The sequence below is a fragment of the Perca fluviatilis genome, chromosome 19 (genome assembly GCF_010015445.1).
Source record: "Perca fluviatilis chromosome 19, GENO_Pfluv_1.0, whole genome shotgun sequence".
NCBI lineage: Eukaryota > Metazoa > Chordata > Actinopteri > Perciformes > Percidae > Perca > Perca fluviatilis.
In genome coordinates, this window is record NC_053130.1 from 14,248,748 (window position 1) to 14,267,413 (window position 18,666).

Consider the following 18,666-nt stretch of genomic DNA (forward strand, 5'->3'; position numbering starts at 1 on the left):
ATGTGCTGATTGGCTCTCATAACGGGCCAGGTGGGTAGCACACTGCCATGAGTCCATGACGCTAATGTCTGATTACTCCACATTTCAGCTAAATCAGTAAGTTAATAGTTGAGTATACAGGGGAGTTGCATATGAAGTGGTTTGGGGTCCTTCTGTAAGTAATTTGGGGGTACAATTTGGTTTTGATGAACTATACAAGCAGCAATACCACAGGCCAAGCAATCGGCCCATTCCAAACAGGCACATTTTCAATGTGCACTGCACTAGTTGTATATAATCTCTGTGCCGTAAATTGCCATACTTTCAAGATTTATTTTGTTGTCATTTCTGCTTTTTAGTCAACATGGAGAGACAGAAAGGAAAGGCAGGGGAGAGAGAGCATATGACATGAAGCAAAGGGCTGTGGGCCGGACTGAAACCCAGGCTGCTGCGGTAAGGACTCAGCCTTAATGATACGCCCTTTACCAAGTGAGCTACAAGGGCGCCCCTAAATTGCTATAATTGACAATAAAGATCAGAGGTTACTGTAAACTAGCCCCTGGTGAGTGTTTTATTCTACAGCTAAACAACAAAGTAAATAAAACATAAAACACCCCCTTTTGAATTACTGATATGAAATACTAAGAGAGAAAGGTGATCATTTCTTGGCAGGAAGTGTTACTTTTATACTGCAACCAAACTCCTATAGTGGTCTTTCCCTGCAGTGCTGCTCTGTATCTTCTCTCACTGTACAGTCACAAGATGATGGACAACACCTTAAGTAGACCACAAATGATGCTGTTAAATGGGATTGATTTAACCTGAGTAAGTAATGAAGATTGATCGTACAGAGTAGGAGTATCTGCCATTACTTACAGGCTGCACTGTAAATACACTGTTGCTCTGCTATTGTGTGCAATTATTGGGGAAGTAAGACTTAATTTTGTTCAGTTAGTCAAAATGTAACTAAATAGATAAATACAGAGTCTATCCAGAGGTGTTGCCCTGTTTCACAGGCTGCAGTGTATAATTTAACACTAAATATTGAGATAGTAGGTACTTTGCACTCACCCCACGTCCATTGCACTTCCCAGAGCACTCATGCACACCAAAGACACTGACATTCTGGCACTCGCGATTCAGGCACACCTATAAAGGGGAAAGCTTCATTAGGCATTTTTAAGAGTCATAGAATTGGACATACTGTATAATGGATATGAATGAATATCTGTCTGGTATGTGCACAGGTTTAGTAGCAGTTGTATGATTGATACCTGCTGCATGATCTCTACTCAGATAGGAGAGTACAGTTGCAGTTTGCCTGTGTATAAACAAAAGTAACAATTCTGATTGAAATATATGAATAAATGTGGAATTATTGGAATACCATTTTTACGATTTACCAAATTAAACAACTTTTTCAGGCGAAAGTGCAGAGCAACACTCAGGTAGCTGCACCACATACACATCACAACCCTTACTGCAGTTAATAAGGTGAAGACACAAAAGGCACAATATGCAGTGTATCCCTCCTAGAATAAACAACAACATCAGACTGGCAAAACCAGTTGTTGCTTTTATGTAGAAAATAAGGCTTTCATAAGGCAAAGCAGTTTTGAGGTCTTCCTCAAATTGCCACTGTTGTGTGGGCCATGTGATGCCAACTTAACACCTGATTGGCATTGGAAATAGAAAATCTTTTTGAGAAGTACAAATGCCCATGACAATGACCAACCTTCAGGCCAGCAACATTTCAAGATAATGTCTGGAGCTCACTCACATTTTGCAGAGACAACAGCCAAGAGACAAGCTAACGGCCATTTTGCACAATAAAGCTCAAAGCCCTTTTAGCTCCCAGTGCAAGTCCCTTGAGGTAGCTGAAAAAAAGGTATGAGTAATTGTAGGACTGTAAGACACCACAGTTTGGTTCCATAGTCCAAAGGTGGACAAACTGGACAGCACATTGCACAAAATTTTGTAGGATAACACGGCCCTCACACATTCAGCCAAATTTAGGAGGCAAGTGCTCCAGCCCAAAGCTCTTTTTCTGCCTCGTTCTTGGCAAAAAATAGGCCATGATGTCACTGACATGGTGAGAGAGGTTTTGAGGGCAGCACATAGAAGGAGAAAAGTCGAGAGGCACACCTAATTAAATACTGGTTGCCATAATGGTCTTATCCAGTCCTGGATCACTGGGTTCACTCCAGAGTTAACTTCATTAGCCCTTTTCTTTAGGAAGGGCAACTTCTCTGTCTCTGTCTTGGCAGTACTCTTTAGTCAGCACCCAAAGGAATACTACATAGGCTCATACAGTTGTCAGCCTTTTAGGGTCTCTAGAGGACAAATAATATAGCTGCATGCTGTGGTTTAAGGGCAATAAACAACAAGCTAACAGCTACTTCACAAGCTTTAGAAAAAACATGTACATTAACGTAGTGAACAATCATCAACAAACATCAAATAGCAGGGATGGCCTATACATTTCTGGTCTATATCATACTTTGTCACTTGTGATTTAGTATTATGCATAGGTGTGTATTGTGCATAGGTGAGACCTATGTTGAAGCATAAATATTGAGCATTGTCTGTGCTACCTAAGAAGAATTAACAAAAAGTTGAAATGGTTGACAGTTTTACATACCCCGGAGTGACACTTGATAATAGACTAGCTGCGACCAGCAAACTAATGACATCCAAAAAAAGAGCCACCAGAGACAGAGATATCATGTAATGTTTCACCTGCTGCTTTAACATGTTATCCATTACTAATCGGGCCAAACTCACATGCCTAACCAACACCGCTTTCAGGATAATTGGTCTCCCCACACCCGACCTTGCAGAGCTACAGTACAATAAGGCCATTGCACGCATTTCAACCTAATAGGACAGGAAATCACAAACTCAATTACCATCTTACCCTACTGTTCTCCAGGCACAGGTACAGTGCACTGAGATGGAGAAGGGCTCGCTTTGGGAAAAGCCTAATCCCTGCAGCCATAGCCGCCTTAAACAATAGGCCTCGCTGAACAGGCCTGAGTGTGTACTGTGGTCTGTCATTGTACAGTATGTTGTTACTGTGTGCTGTTGTATGTACTCTTGTCTGATGTGTACAGTGCTGTGAAAAAGTAGGACAATAAGGTCTAAATACAACCTCTTTAAATGTCTCTTTACAATGAAATGATAAACTGATCACTCACCATGCCGTCTCCACACTTTGTACCAGCCAGAACCAGCCCAGGATCAGGCATGTCATCGCCCAGATAAACATGAGTTCCTCGACACAGGATACGCCCTCCTTCTTGAAGCGGGATGTTGGTTTCAATGGAAACGGCGTTTGTTCCGATCACTGGCCGGTTGGCTCCTCCCTGGCACTGAATTTTACCACATTTTGCATCCCTGGATACAACACACATGCGTGCACACAAACATTTAAAGACACATAGTAAAACACCTAATCAATAAAGCCTCAAACATAAAGGCCTGTCAATCACTGACAAAGATAAGTAACTGTAGAGACAAAAGACTGCTGAAGAGAGCTGCAGTGCTTCAGTCCTCCGTTTATTAAAGCAATTACATCAATTAACAAAGAGCTTGATTACAGAATTCACCCAAAGGGAAAAGATCTTTAGAACAATTAGCCTACAAGAATAGGATGAACTGATTTATGAATACTCTCCTAGTCCGTAATCAGCTGCTATCTTCCTCAAATTACATTTTTCACCCATGTGAACTTTTGTTTGAAGATCACATGTCAGATTCCACACAATAATGAAGATTGCTAATGACGCTACTTAAGCTAATCAGTTGTGTTCTTTGTACCTTTACCACATCAGTACAGCTGCACAGTCTTACCTTGCATCACATTTGGCAAAGGAGCCTTTGGAGTCCTTCCCACAGTTCCCATAAGGATCACCTGCAGAGTTGACTCGCTCAAAGCATATCCCAGGGGCAGGCTTGGCTCCTGCATACAAAGACAAACAAGTAACATACAAAATATAGTCACCTAAATTAAGTGAAAGGTTTCCTTATTAAAGTGAGTATGATGTACACAGTCCAACTTATTAACAGCCATTGATTTACCTGGTCCCCACAGGGTGATACATTGTTGCTCATGAGTCTGGCAGATGCCATTGTAGCAGTAGCCTTCAACGCTGTGGCAGGCATGTCCATCATGCAGATAAACGTTGGCTGGGCAGTGAGGGTTTGCACCAGTACAAAACTCTGGCAGGTCACATGAGTTACTAGAATCTCGACACATGGTGCCAGCTGGTTTCAGCTGTGAACACATACAAGATAGTACAGTAAGCCCTTTCAGACATGGAATTTGAAGAATTGCTGACTTCATCTATCTGTTAAAGTCAATGATTTTGGTTAAAAGTTCTGTCTTCATTTAAACATGGCAGGACTGTTGTTGAGACATTTAACTATGAACCAAAAATGTGAACCTTATTGTGGCGCTAGATGAAAAGTCAGAGGATTACTAATGCCATTAGGATTCACCCTCAAGCAAACATGAATGTCAGTTATGAATGTCATGGTAATCGATTGAATGGTCGTTGAGACCTTTCAGTCTGGACCAGAGTGGTGGCCAACGTTGCGATCCATAAAGCCATGCTGCTAGCGTGGTTAAAAATGAAATCAAGGAAGAAAATTGTACTTAATTGTCTACAGATGCATCAGTGATGGATTTTACAACTGGTTTTGTAGGTGAAGGCTTAATTAATGACCACTGTGAGCGTGAAGTATGATGTCCCCCGCCTCTCACTAGTGGATCTATTAATAATAAGCATTATTAAGTTCAAGCTCAAGCACTTTATTGTCATTGTGTAGCACAACAACATTACTTTGTGACAGCCCAAGGGTGTGCTAAAAAGTGATAAAATGCATGTTCGTTAGTACTGAAACAATTAAATAAATATAAATATATAACTAGGAGCTAACCATAAGTGCACATAAACTGCGTTATAGCATCAGGTTTTCTTATTGCCACATGGTTATATTGCACAGTAGTATTACATAAGCAGCGACATTTGTATTGCACATTGCCATCCTGATTATTGTTACATGCCATTTCCAGAGATCAGTAGTGTTGGCAGTTGAGAAAAAGTTATTAGTGCATATTCGGGGTAATCTGTAGCGCCTGTCTGACGGGAGGAGCTCAAACAGTCCATGTCCAGGATGAGTACTGTCCTTGACGATGTTCTTAGCCCTTTTCACACAGTGGGTCTTGTTGAGGTGTTCAAGTGATGGCAAATCAGTGCCGACAATGTCCTCTGCTGTTTTGACGACACGCTGCACAGCTTTTTTGGCGGCTTTGGTGCAGCTACTGGACAAGGCTGTCATGCAGTTTGTCAGGATGCTCTCTATCGTACACACAGAAGTTCACCAGCAGCTTCTGGTGGAGGTTAGCTCTCTTCAGCCGTCTCAGGAAGTAGAGGCGTTCTTGTGTTTGCTATTGCTGCCGAGGAGAGGTCCTCTGTGATGTTGACTCCCAGAAACTTGAAGCTGGAGATTCATTCCACATCATCTGCCTTGATATTTACAGGACTGTGAGTGGACTTTTTGGTGGTCCTAAAGTCCAAATATTTTAGAGACTTTAGAGAAGATCGATTAGGCTGATTCTATTTTTCCAATCACATCCTTTATGTTAAGTGTTTTTCTGGATATACATACCGTAATCACTTTGCATGGATGATTTTCATTTGTATTGTGATGATTATTGTGATTTTAAAACACATTTTTATATCTTCCATAATGATGTTGTGTACAGCATTTTGTGGATTCTTTCTTTTCTTTGTGCATAACAGAGAAATTCTAAAGGAGAAGACACATTTTCTATTGAAGATTATTATATATTTTTGACAGTGTAGAAAGGGGGAGGGAGAGAGAGAGGGGGTATGACAATCAACAAAGGTCCCAAGGCCAGAATCGAACCCAGTAAGTTGCAGTTATATGGCATGCTATGTTACGACTCGGCTATCAAGGTGCTCCACGCACTTAACCTTAATAACGTAATAACGTACTGCTGGTTAATTAGTGTATGTACAATAAAACATTGTACAATATTGATGTCTCATGATGGCTCATGCCATAAAGTCAAAGATGCTTTTGTGTAAATCACAGGAAGGACTCATTTACCCTAAAAGGGGGTTATGTACAGAAACATGTTTAAGGACACAATGAGCGGAATTAATGCGTTTAATCATCTTCAACAAATGTTCTGATTCAAAGAGAGAACACACATCTAAGATACTTTGTAAAAAGATTTCCATGTCAAAGCAAAAACCACTAATAACTTTCTGCAATCAAACTTGTGAACTGCATAATTGAAATTGGCCTATTGAGGTAAAATATAATAAATACAATACATATACAAAGTTGGAATGAAATGATCTGAGATATTAAAGTATATATGAGGGCACACTCGTATGAGTCTTAATAATCTACCAAAGAGAATTAACAGAGTTTTAGAAGTTTTTAGATCTTGCCCTTGAGTTTTGAAATTAAAAATGTTCATTTTTGCAGAGTAAAGCTTTGTGCAGTACTCAGAGGAGCAGAGGCAATACAATTTGAAAACTTTTTCAGCTATGAGAATGGCAGAAGAGCATTTAAAATGGGAAAAATGAGTTCCAAAGTGGCAGAAGAATGTGCAAGACAGACCCAGGCCTGCATGAAAAGTCTTACCCTGCAGTCTTCACAGCACTGTCCGTGGGCGCACACAGCGTCTCCCTTGAGGGTACATGTGGTGGCGTTACAGCATGGGTTCATACATTCCTTGAATGAGGGAAAGAAAACAAAATTTGTTGGACATGTGGACCTGATCATTGCTCTGGAGTTGCTCTCTCTGGAGTTGCTCTCTCAGCTGGTCCCCTGTCAGATCAAGACTTCCAGGTCAGGGGAACACACTTCCTGTCCGGGATTTCTCGCCTTACTTACTCTGACCTAGAGACCTTTGAATGGAAGCATATTAACTTAAGCTCATATGCTCCTGATTTGGGAATTCTGAAGACCTTTGGACCAGTGTTTAATGCGATGACCCATGTTGGGTCAAAAAGTGGGAGCTGTGAAGCAGAGGAGAAAAAGATAGAAATTGTGTGTAGCAATGTTATGATCTTTAACTCTGATTTGATAGTAGAAAGATTGATTATTTTGCAGGATTGACTATAGATTGACAATAGCAGAGTTGACCATTAGGGCACCGTGGACAGGAGCAGGAGTTGGGTTTGAAAGGCCATAAGAGGCAAAGATTGTAGCCACTTGTGAACCACAATGACAAGATCAGCTGGCAGCTGGCAGAAACAGACAAGAAGGTAGAGGACACATAAGGAAAAGTTGAAAGCGGAGGAATGCTGTAAAAGACTTCAGGGGAAGGTTTTGCAATGTTTATCTTTTATTGGATGCCAAAACACATCAGCTTTGTCGCTATCACGCAGAAAATAACTCCCACTAACATTTATCTTCTCTCGTGGGGCTTTAAGGTAATGAAAAGATGTGTTGAAGGCTGGGAACTGGAGGCAGCTGGCTTGTTGAATGTCTAATTTTCAGTTGATGTGTGGTTTTATGAGTCTGGCTGTTTACCTCTTGGCTCTGACGTAAGCCTATTGTTTAGAGAGGAGAGAAAAGGTTGCTTTCATCCCTCGATCTAAGTGGGCCGGCAGATAAAACAAGCAGGCCCCTTTGTGGTGACATCATTTAGGTTATGGAGGGGCAAGCTGGCAGAGACAGAGTTGGCAAATGTAAATCATACAGTTGGTTCGTTGGTGGTCAAACACAATGACTCCGCTAAAATACTACCAACAGCCTGTAAATGATGGAGTACATAGTCATAACACCATTTAACTAAAAAATCAAATACATTTTTCAGTCAGTTATAAGAGTTAGTTGAGCAAAATTACAAAAACTTAAATGCCCACTCAAAGATGAGTCTTTTTTACAGAAACAAAGCTCTGGTTAGTCCTGATTAGGGATGGACCCTGATAGCCGGATCCATTTAGCCAAAATACCTGGATTTGTTAAGCTCCAATACTAATGCTAACATGCAAACAAATCTTTTATCTAGCCTTTTCTTTCTTATTAAGCCTTTTTAGCTGGTGCTGACCATCCTTTCATTGGGTTAAAATGACTAACATCACTGATCATATCACATCTAGCTAAATAACATTTAATAATAATAATAGAAATATGGTAATTATTAAAATGAAACTTTGTGGGGGGAAAGTAACATCACTCTGTGACACCAGTTGACGACTGCAAGTGTGTTTTTGTGGTTCAACAAGACCAACGGAGTGAAGACTCTGGAGAAATGATCATGCTGATTGCATTACGTCAATTTCAGCAAAATCTCCTAGTTAAAATTTAATGCTTATAATATCAATATTTTAAGCTTATCAACTTAATAGCTCTGCATCGTGACCACCACTATTCTGCATAACAGCTTGTGAAAAATGAAGTGTAAAATTCAGTAGGCAACTAATTTCAATCTATCAGATACATATTTAATACATTTTTCATATCTTCTGCTGATCTAATTTTCAGGTTGTGAATATTAATTAGACTCAGACTGCCACTAAAATCTAAGGGCTTTATGATCTGAATCTTTTCAGTTATTTATAACTTCAGTTACCTGCAAATGTTAAAAACTATGTTTGATAATGTATTCAAAAGGATTCAGATTTGAGAAGCAGATAATGAAATGGGGCAATATGAATTTTTACCGGATGAAGATCTGAAATAATCAATTAATCAGTCAAAGGTTTAAAAAGGTTTAAGCAGGAATGCCACACCTCAGTGGTTCCAGCATCTCAAATGAGAGGATTTTCTGTTTTTCTGTTTTATATCATCATTAATTGAATACAACATTAACTGATTTTAGATGTTGGTTTGACAAACACGCAATCTGAAGAATTGTGAGGGGCATTTTTCAATATTTTTTCACCACCTAAAATTCCCCAGGAAATCCATCAATCTTGAGACTTTTAAGTTTACTAATATTCATCCTCAAATCTCCACACAGCTGCCCTGCTTGCAACCGATGGATACTGCTTCCCATACTTGATTCTCACTTCACTTCCCAGGGTGCATACAGTGTACGTGAGCCAGAAACTAAATGTGGGTGGGTGGGTGGGTGGATACGTGCATCAGAGCGTGCCCAGTTGTTTGGGTGGCAAAGCCAAAGAAAGCTTATTTCAGACTCGACCCGATTACACTTTTGTTTGTTTCCTTTGTCACACAGTTGGACAGTGGTTTGATTAATGGGCTTTCAGCAAGGACATGACATCACTGTGGCAGCTTGTCAGAGCACTGTTCTGCACATGTGGGAGACTAAGAGAAGGTGTGACGTAAATAAAACACTTATATTGGAGGCCTCGTGATATGCTGAGCTTTTAGGCTTTTTTTTTGCACAGCAGGTTTTGATGCTTTTAAGCTGCATACACAACGTCAATGTCAATAGAAACTTTAACCTAAAGTTTGTTATGGTTTGTCGGGGGGGTCTGAGGGAGCTGTTGAGATTTGCAGTGGTTCTGGATGATTGCTTACAGGACAGTCACTGTTGTTTTTTTCTGGACAATGGTCTTTAGGGGAATAGCAAGTTAACAAGAAAGGAAGAAGAAAAGTGCACACTGACTTTTTTATCATGATTCCTTTCTACCCATTCTTTCCTTATGTTTGAGTATTAATAAATATTAATTTGAGGAAGCAGTTTACTGTAAATAGAAATGAGAAACTTAAGAAAAATCAGGCCTCTTGTTTGGACATTTTGGGGAAAGGACCACCCATGGAATTCTTCTGAATCACATTACCTACACTTCACTAAATTTTGATTAACCGAAGACTTAATTGATTTTCTGATCTGCTTTTGTGTTTTCACTTCTGTTTAATCAGCAAGAACATGTTCTTCGTTACACACTGTTTCACATTCACATAGTTATACTGCCCAGTACAACCACAGTGTTGGAGACTGATGCAATCCACTGAAGCAGGTTGGGATGAAGGCATCTGGTCTCCACCTTACCTCTGGCTCCCCGCAGTCACACTCTTCTCCCTCCTCCACGTAGCCGTTGCCGCACTTCTGGCCACCGTAAAGCACCTTTACCTCAGGCATGTTGTCCAAACACATGCCCACACCTTTCTCCAGACTGGCAGCAAGGTCCTTCTTACTGCATGTACTGAACACTGTTGGGAATGGATACCTACGAGAAGAATAAAAGAACAAGATGACTGTAATGAAAGAATTAAGAGACATGACAAGATTTATTTTGGAAAACAATTCCACAAATTTGCCCGAGTCAGACGAAATCCTGCTTTGTGTGTATTTTTACTGTTTAGAAACCAAAATGATCTGGAAAAAGTGGACTAAGAGGCCTTTTAACTCTCCACATCAATAGATTTCCAATCCTACTCAATACATAAACAGGCTATCTAGAGAAACATTTTCTCTGGCAGCTACATTTTCAAGAGGCATATCATGGCACCGGGACAATTTAAGCAACTGACTGGAGAGGAGTGTGAAGAGGGGTATGTTGGATGTGAATAACTTGTGTGTGTGAGCATGTGTGTACGTGAAACTTTGACAAAATAGCGAGACCAAAACCACATAATTTCTAACACATTAATTTCACTCCCTGGTATCGCTTACCTTAAGGGCAGACTAATGTCTAATTTATTGAGGAAAGAAATTGGATTTCGTATTGAAAACGAGAAAATGTTATGACTTTAAAGATGAAACTGTGTGATGTGCCAATAACAGCTGTGAAGCCCGGGGGAATGGTTCTCCTGCTAGAGTGAGCTTTTGCAAGTTTAGGAACCAAAGACCAGAAATAAATAGGGAAAACGAGATGGAGAGTGAAAAACAAAAATAATATGTAGATAAGTACGAAAAAGAAACATAATTATACAGAGTGGGGACAGAAACAGACCAAAAGACACTGAGGCATGGACAAAGGGACTGAAAACCATCTATGCAAGAAATGAAATCATGGACCAGATGTGGGGTCATAGGGTTGACACAGACCACAAAGAAAAAACAAAATGAGGGGTAAAATGACAACACAAAATGACTAAAAATGGACACAAAATGACCACAAAGAGACAGAAAAGGAGAAATTAAATAATGGACAAGACTGCTTAACCTAAACAACCACAAAAGCAACATGACCACAAAGAGATGTTTTGTGTCTCTTTCAGTTTGGGTGTCTTGCTACTTTGTAGGAGGGATGGGAGGGTTTTACACGTCTTTGTCCAGGGACCCGTTGTTTTTCATGTCATCTGTGGCTGTACAAATAGCAGCTATTGATAATATTTCATATTAGAAAAGTTGCTTTTGGCATTCATTTACACTGAATGAACAATGTAACTTTTAACTGTGCTTTTTAAAAAGGCCTTTGTCCTGCTTTGACCTCTAAACACCTTGTGCTTCATGCCAGCTAACAAAAAAGAGCAGCCTCACAAAAGGACTGACAGAAAAGCAGGCTTTAGGGTGCAAAATGAGTAGCCCACAGCACAGTCATATTGGGACATAGTCTAGCATCAAAAAGAAGATGCGGGGTGGGAGGCAGCAATGGATAGCAGAGAAGATTGGCAGACATGGCACAGAGAGAGGCAGCTGGCATCGGATACTTGAAAAGCTTGACTTCAGACAGAAACATGTCATACACGTACTTATGCAGCGATAGACTGACTGGGGTCTTCAAACGCAACAGGGCATGGAGACTGTCTGCAAAGCTTGAGGCTTGATGGGGCAGATTTGTGAAAATTCAAAATTACACAGAATGTTTGTGGAGCCTTGCGCTGGACAGAGGGGGAGGTTTGTGTGTGATGCTTTGCCTTTGCCTAAGGGGGATTTGGCTGATGCAATTGCATGGATATTTCACTGCTGTTACTTGACTATAGTGAAGCTCCTCCTGAGGGGACTGGAGATAACAGTGGATGCATTCAATGGGAAAGAAATCAGCTTGTTTTCCCAAGAGAACACAGATTTCCAGAGAACATGGAACACATGGAACATGAAAAAACATCCTCTTCTAACGGCCACCCATGGGTGAAACCGCTGCGACCACTTCACTCAGACTGTCCACCTTTGAGTGTTGGCTTTCATCTCTCACTGACCAAAATCCAATCTACCTATCTGTCTGTCCTTGTCTGCTCCCATAAGCCACTTGTTAGAGCCATTTTACCACAGTAACACACATAGAAAAAGAGCTTTGCTGCCCTGTGCGTAGAGACCCATGCGCAAAGTCAAGGATAGACAGACTATGCAGATCAAACTACGTCACAGAGCAGACCATGCCCCTTGTAAATAGCATGGGCTGCCACTGATAACAAAACACAGGCATGCTTTTGGATCTGCATGAGGGGCTGGAATGTATATGACGGGTAAACAAAGTCTGTTCTCAGTAAACTGGCATTAATGGTAGAAGTTGGGAAGGTTGTCAGTTGGATATTTCTTCCCTGAAGAAAACAAGGTTTTTTAGTACCAAATTAGACCCACAAGATCCAAAGTATACATGAATTTTAAAAACAACTTAGAATTATTGCTATGTACAGTATAGGCAGCTTCGGGTTAACTCCCCTTTGCAGACTATTGACTGATTCATCTTCTGAAACACTGACAGTCTTTAAGCATAAACCAAAAGCACACTATCTTCGTTAACCTGTCCACGCATGTGTTGACTATCACTAAGATGGTGTTCAGTTCTCCCATTGGTTTGATGGTGTAAATGAGAATGCTATATGTTAGTAAATGCCAAAGTTGAGTGCAGCTGACTCACAAAAACAAAAAAGTAATGCAATATTACTGATTGGATTTTGAATGAAGTGAAATGACATTTAAAGCCAATTAAGCACAACTCTCTACAAGTGAGCCATTAGGACGTGCTCTATCATTTATATGCTGGTTTATTTAAAGCAGAGGGCACCTCAACAGCCATGGCGGAAGCCAAGAAATCATTCTAAATGATCTATCTTAAACCGATGTCCTGATGTGGCCGGTGATTGAGTATACAAACAGGGCTTTGACAATTGAGCTGCACCACTAAATTGTAGTTGACATTCCTCTAGGTAACAGGTGCAGTGTCAGCCTCACGCGATGTCCAGGGATGCTGCAAGAATATCTTGCTTCTCCGTCACTCACTGCCAGGTGCAGTTCAACGAGCACATACCAGACCGCAAAGGAGCTTACTGTCCGGACACTGATAAGTACAAATGCTTTCCAACTGTTTCTGTGCCATCGGCTGAATGTCTATGGCTTTCAGGGGGAGGACGGAAATTAATTAATGAACAGGAAAAGACAAAATTAAATTACTGTTCACTTGGTATGTGACGCAGATGCTGACTAAGAATTTTGAATGTTTTAGTGCAATGAGCAATGCAACTGGACACATGGTTGTTGGTGAACTGTAATATATCATAAAACTGTCAAAACTGTTGTAACATTGGCATAAAATTGTGTCTTCATGTAGGATTTCATCACTCATAGTAAGCTGCTGTTGTATTTAAAGGCAATACGTCAGTCAAAAGAAATTAAAAGGCTAGAAGATAACAACCATGTTCACACCATAGACTGTTCACACTATCAGGAAAAGAAGTCACAAAACCACAACCAAAATTGTCTATACAGAAAGAAACACCCTAAATCAGCATTAAATAATGTATGCACAGTTTAAATGTTCAGATCTCAGTCTGCAAATGACCAACATCGAAGGTGTGTATTATCACAGCTGAGACCACACGGCTGCTCTGCTGTTCAGGAAATTAGCCGAGCAGAGAGTGTAGGTTTCCCTGGATAATATTAGCATAAAGCCCTGCACCCTCTCCAGGTGTAGTTTGCTGGGGTGGAACTAATTTGGCTGTGCACAACAGTTATACAAAATCTAATTAGTCAGCTCTTTTCTGGCTGTTGGTAATGTTTGAAAGGCAAATATGTCATTCACACTGTAAATAACACACTGTTAACGATCATAATCTCATCAATGTCTTACAGCCTCATACATCTGTGATACCGTCAGAGGAAAATGTGTGGTGCTATCTCACTGATGAGCAGTAGACTCGGTTTGTTTAGCTGCAAAATCACAGAGACAGAAAAAAACATTCTGCTTTTTTTTCTGCTGTCTGTTGATTTTCAGAGAGGGGTATTTGGTTAAAGGGGCACTTTGGAGTTTTCTTGTAAACAAACAAAAGGTATGTTTGCAGTCAGTGTCACTCACCAAAATGAGTGCATCCTTGAGCTCTAACCAACGTCTTTAATGCATTTCCTCCTCATACAACATTTGCAATGCCAATTTTGAAGTATTTAAAATATTGTTTACTAGCTTGCAGTCTCCGGTTTCCCGATCTTTGTTGACGTACTGTATTGCTGCAAATCTTGGCAAATTATTGGCATCTGCAGCTCAGTGGAATAGTGTGAAACCACTGGCAGGAATGTGTATCACGTCACCCATGTACGTGTGTTCTTGTGCACATAATATACAATAAAAGCACTTACTCATAGTAAAATATATATATATATATATATATATATATATATGTCAGCCTCAATTTGTTTTCCCACAGGCACATACAGTATGTGCACACACATAAGTACCTCTACTGCTGTTTTCACTATCTTTAATTGAGCAGCAGATGATCTACACATCCCAAATAGAACAACAAAATATGATCATACTACTACACAACCTAAACAAGCCCATGTTCTGCAATTTGACAGACCCACTAATAAACTACAACACTGGCCTTAAATTAATGATTTAAATGTGTACTACAGCAATAGTATTGCATTTTCATTAAGTTGGGGGACTTGCGAGACAGATTTTAAAAATAGAATGGTCAAAATTGAAGCAGCAGAGGTTGAGATACCCTAGATTTTTGTTCCTAGAATGGGTCAAGCTCCAAAAACACTGAATCCTACATTTCCCATAATGCACCTCAATAGCATATTTCTAAGACACAGCCTGCCTCCTAAATGTGGGCTTCTTCCAAACGGTACACCTCAAGTTTGTCATGCTGGCTTTCTGTTAAAAAAAAAGGAAAATCTGCCCAAGCCCTTACACTGTACTGAGATGCAGAGATACAGTCTCTTGTGCACCAGGCAGCTTTTCCTGGATCTAAAGCCATATGTGCAGTGCAGATGATTCCTGTCAGTTTGATCATCTCAGCACGTGACGGAAACAGTAGATGCATTGGTCACATGAGGGCTAGGAGTGCTCTTCTATTTGCAGGCTTTCTGACTGACATTAAGCTGTCTCTACTGCTCTCTAAGCTGCTCTACAGACTGACATGCATTTAGTCCAAGCTAAGCAGGAGAGACATGTCTGACCTTTCGGTAAATGTTACACTGCATCACTGGCAGAAGCCTATGGTGATTAAATATCAGAAAGAAAAGCAAAACACAAGCTAAATTAACTGCAAACATTTACCCACTGGCAACCTAACTAGCTTTATCCCTCCTCTCCTCAGCACACATATAATGATATGTTGTACCTTCTCACTTCACTTGAAAAAAACTACTGTGTTGACAAAGAAATCCCTTTCTTGGTCTCAAAGTCCAGCCACAGCTCCCTGCTGGGCTTCACTTTCTTCCCAGTAACACATATAGACACAGGAAAGTACTTTTGAGCTTTCTCCCCACATTCATATGATGCAACTCTTAGCTCAACTTCTATAAGACATCCCCACTTCAAAATGTCCAACTCGGTTCCTCAAATTTCCACTCATTGTTAAGACATAAATCTCTCGTGGCCAGTCTTCATGGCTCATAGGCCTGTCATAGACGTTAATGTGTACCCAAACAATTCCTTCATTGTCATCTTTCTCCTTTTTGTCTCTTTACCTCTATCTCTCTGTGTTTCTCTTCCTGCTTTACCACTGAGGGAGATAAAAGACAAATAAAACCACTGCATCCTCGCTCCGCCTGTCTATCCAGGCATAAAGCACCTCTCTGCGGATCTCTCTCTGTGTGCCCTGGCCCTGATCGCAGCTGGCAGCGTCACTGATAATCACGTCATTTAGATGCAGCCTGTCCTTTCCTCCATTAGCAAGTCTAAGCTGAGAATATCCCAAACACACAGCCAAACTAGCTATGCCGCTTTACAACGATGTGTTTAACATTCTGAAGGGATCTGGGCTGAAGGTCATATATATATATATATATATATATATATATATCCAGAAACCATATAAAGAAACCAGATCTGTGATGGGGGAAATGAGTTCTAGATTGGTTTGTGAAATTATTGGTTTTGTCAACAGGACACTGAATTTGGGCTGATAGTTCAGGAAATTCAATTTGAGAGATAACTGGCTAAGTCAAGTTTGAACTCAGCTAAAGTCATACTTTTCATCTTTCAAGTTGGCTCAGAAACTCTGCCGAAATGTTTCCCATGACAAACTTCAGACTATGAACTCCATGGCTCATAGTCTGACGCAGCACAACTGATATCATCTAGACAACAACATTGTCTAGACACCACAGTTGATATCTCACCCTTAATTTCAAACATCAAAACAAAGGAAGTACATGTAGCAGTATTAATTGTTTTTTTTGGCCACTTGGAAGCAGTGGAATAAGCTGTAAACACAACAAATTGCCTATTTACACATCAAGCAGATACAGAGCAATATTAGCATTCATTTGGAGTTGTGTTTGTGTCCACCTGACACGTATAAGTCCAATATTTACTCTCCTTTTGCCATGTAGCATTTAGAAGGAAATATCTGGCTCATTAACTGCTAAATGCTCTACATTTTACTTTTTATTTTTTTTGCTGAAAACAGCTGCCAGTTGATGAGAGAGGTGAGTTTGAACCAAAACAGTAAGGTTATGTACCGTGAAACCGAAACAATGAGCAGAAAAATGCTAAAACAGTCCATAGATTGAACACCCAACATTTTGGAGGTCGAAAGAAATTTGTCACTATGAGCAACCGCTCATTATATTATATTAATTTTAAAATATTAGTAGTGCAATTAACTGGTCACTCAGTGTATGACTTTTTACTTTATCATCTTCCAGTTTTCATTTTTTTCATCTCAGTTCAGTACTTTTTATTGCAGTGAATGAAATTGAATTCAGGTCTCAGGTTCTATCTGGTTGACAACAGCTGGAATTTTGACATGCTCCTGGATCCATATTCTTCATATATGTTTACATTCTACTGTATGTATAATTTTTGTCATTTTAAATTGTCTATATTGTAATTGTATTATGTTGGTTATTCTGTACACACAACATCTATTGCATGTTTGACAAACATGTCCGTCCAGGGAGAGGGATCCCTCCTCTATTGCTCTTTGTGAGGTTTCTTCCATTTCTTTTCCTTTTAAAGGGTTATGTTTGGGGGAGTTTTTCTTGATCTGAAGTGAGGATCTAAGGACAGACGGTGTTGTATGCTGTACAAATTGTAAAGCCCCTTGAGGCAAATTTGTGATACTGGGCTATACAAATAAAATTGACTTGACTAAGATTGTTTGACTACACCATCATACAAATCAATGAACTCCATAAAATAAAGTATTCACCTTCACTGAGTACAAACATAGAGACTGCAGTAGGCAATAGTTAATGCGCAAATAAAATATTGATAATAGGGAAATATTGATACTTGGAGTCAGTCTACCAACACAATATTGACATGCAACATGTCAGCGTACACACTGTGTATGGATTTATTCCGCACCCTGTACTGAGCAAAAAGAGGAGAGTTCTAAAATGAAAGGTCACTGATCACCTCTCTCAACTATTAATGTGTCTGATCTCATAATTATATGGCACAGTGTGCTGAAAAGGAGTGACCGTGTTTCATTAACTTACCCACTTACATCATGTAGCCTAGTTATTTTTCTAAATGTCTGCATGACATCATTAGATAGCTTTGGCCAGTGATGAGCTAAAGCAAAGTCATCATGTCAGTACGCCAAATGCGTAAAAACTACACTGCATGAATCCAGTGGTGTTATTTCTCAGAAATACATGTTGTAGCATGAGAACAGCAGATGAGCTCACTGTTGCCAGAGGCTGCACACACATGCACAGTTTTGGACAGCCCCTCCCCTCCCTTTTGTTCTATTTGTGTAGTAAAAGGTCGTTCAAGTTTTTCTGGGACGAGTCTCGTACATAGTAAGTTACATTATTGATCTGTTATTTTGAAGATTTTGTGGCTTTTTTGAAGGATGTGCTCACAAGCCACCCATGGTTTTCTTCTACTATGTCTCTGCTGATTTATAAACATAACTGAAGCCTTTATCGTCTACTCTCTGTCAGTGTTTAATGACAATTGCTACAATTAGTGCCAGTAAAATCACACATCCATCCACAGGGACTTTTCAAAGATTGTAATGTATCTGCTCATTGCTCTAAACTCAAGCTCAGCTTCTCAGACCTTAGCAGATTGTTCAGAATGTAATTCTGAATAGACCACTTTACTGGAAACAACTTGATTTACCGGTTTCTACATGTCTATACATTGAGCCTGTTCTCATTAGGGCTGGGCAATATGCAGAAAATCAAATATCACGATATTTTTGACCAAATACCTCGATATCGATACTGCAACGATACTGTAGTGTTGACTATTGGTGCTTTCACAAAATATTTACACAATGAGATTTTTGATAAATAATCATCAGTATGTGGATATAATGACTAAGTGGGTAAAGACAAATAATAGAACATGAATAGAAATGACATCACTTTAC

At 39.9% G+C, this 18,666-nt stretch overlaps 1 protein-coding gene across 3 annotated transcripts in view; it reads right to left on the minus strand.

The window, feature by feature from the left end:
* adam12b (ADAM metallopeptidase domain 12b) overlaps positions 1-18,666 on the minus strand; it is a 98,758-nt gene that overhangs the window by 13,519 nt on the left and 66,573 nt on the right. For all 3 annotated transcript variants that reach the window (XM_039783615.1, XM_039783617.1, XM_039783614.1), the window contains exons 13-18: positions 9,992-10,169; positions 6,664-6,753; positions 4,060-4,255; positions 3,832-3,940; positions 3,177-3,375; positions 1,051-1,128 (exon numbers count right to left, since the gene is read on the minus strand). In XM_039783615.1, coding sequence (XP_039639549.1) covers positions 1,051-1,128; positions 3,177-3,375; positions 3,832-3,940; positions 4,060-4,255; positions 6,664-6,753; positions 9,992-10,169 — 850 coding nt within the window. The remainder of the gene's footprint in view (positions 1-1,050; positions 1,129-3,176; positions 3,376-3,831; positions 3,941-4,059; positions 4,256-6,663; positions 6,754-9,991; positions 10,170-18,666) is intronic.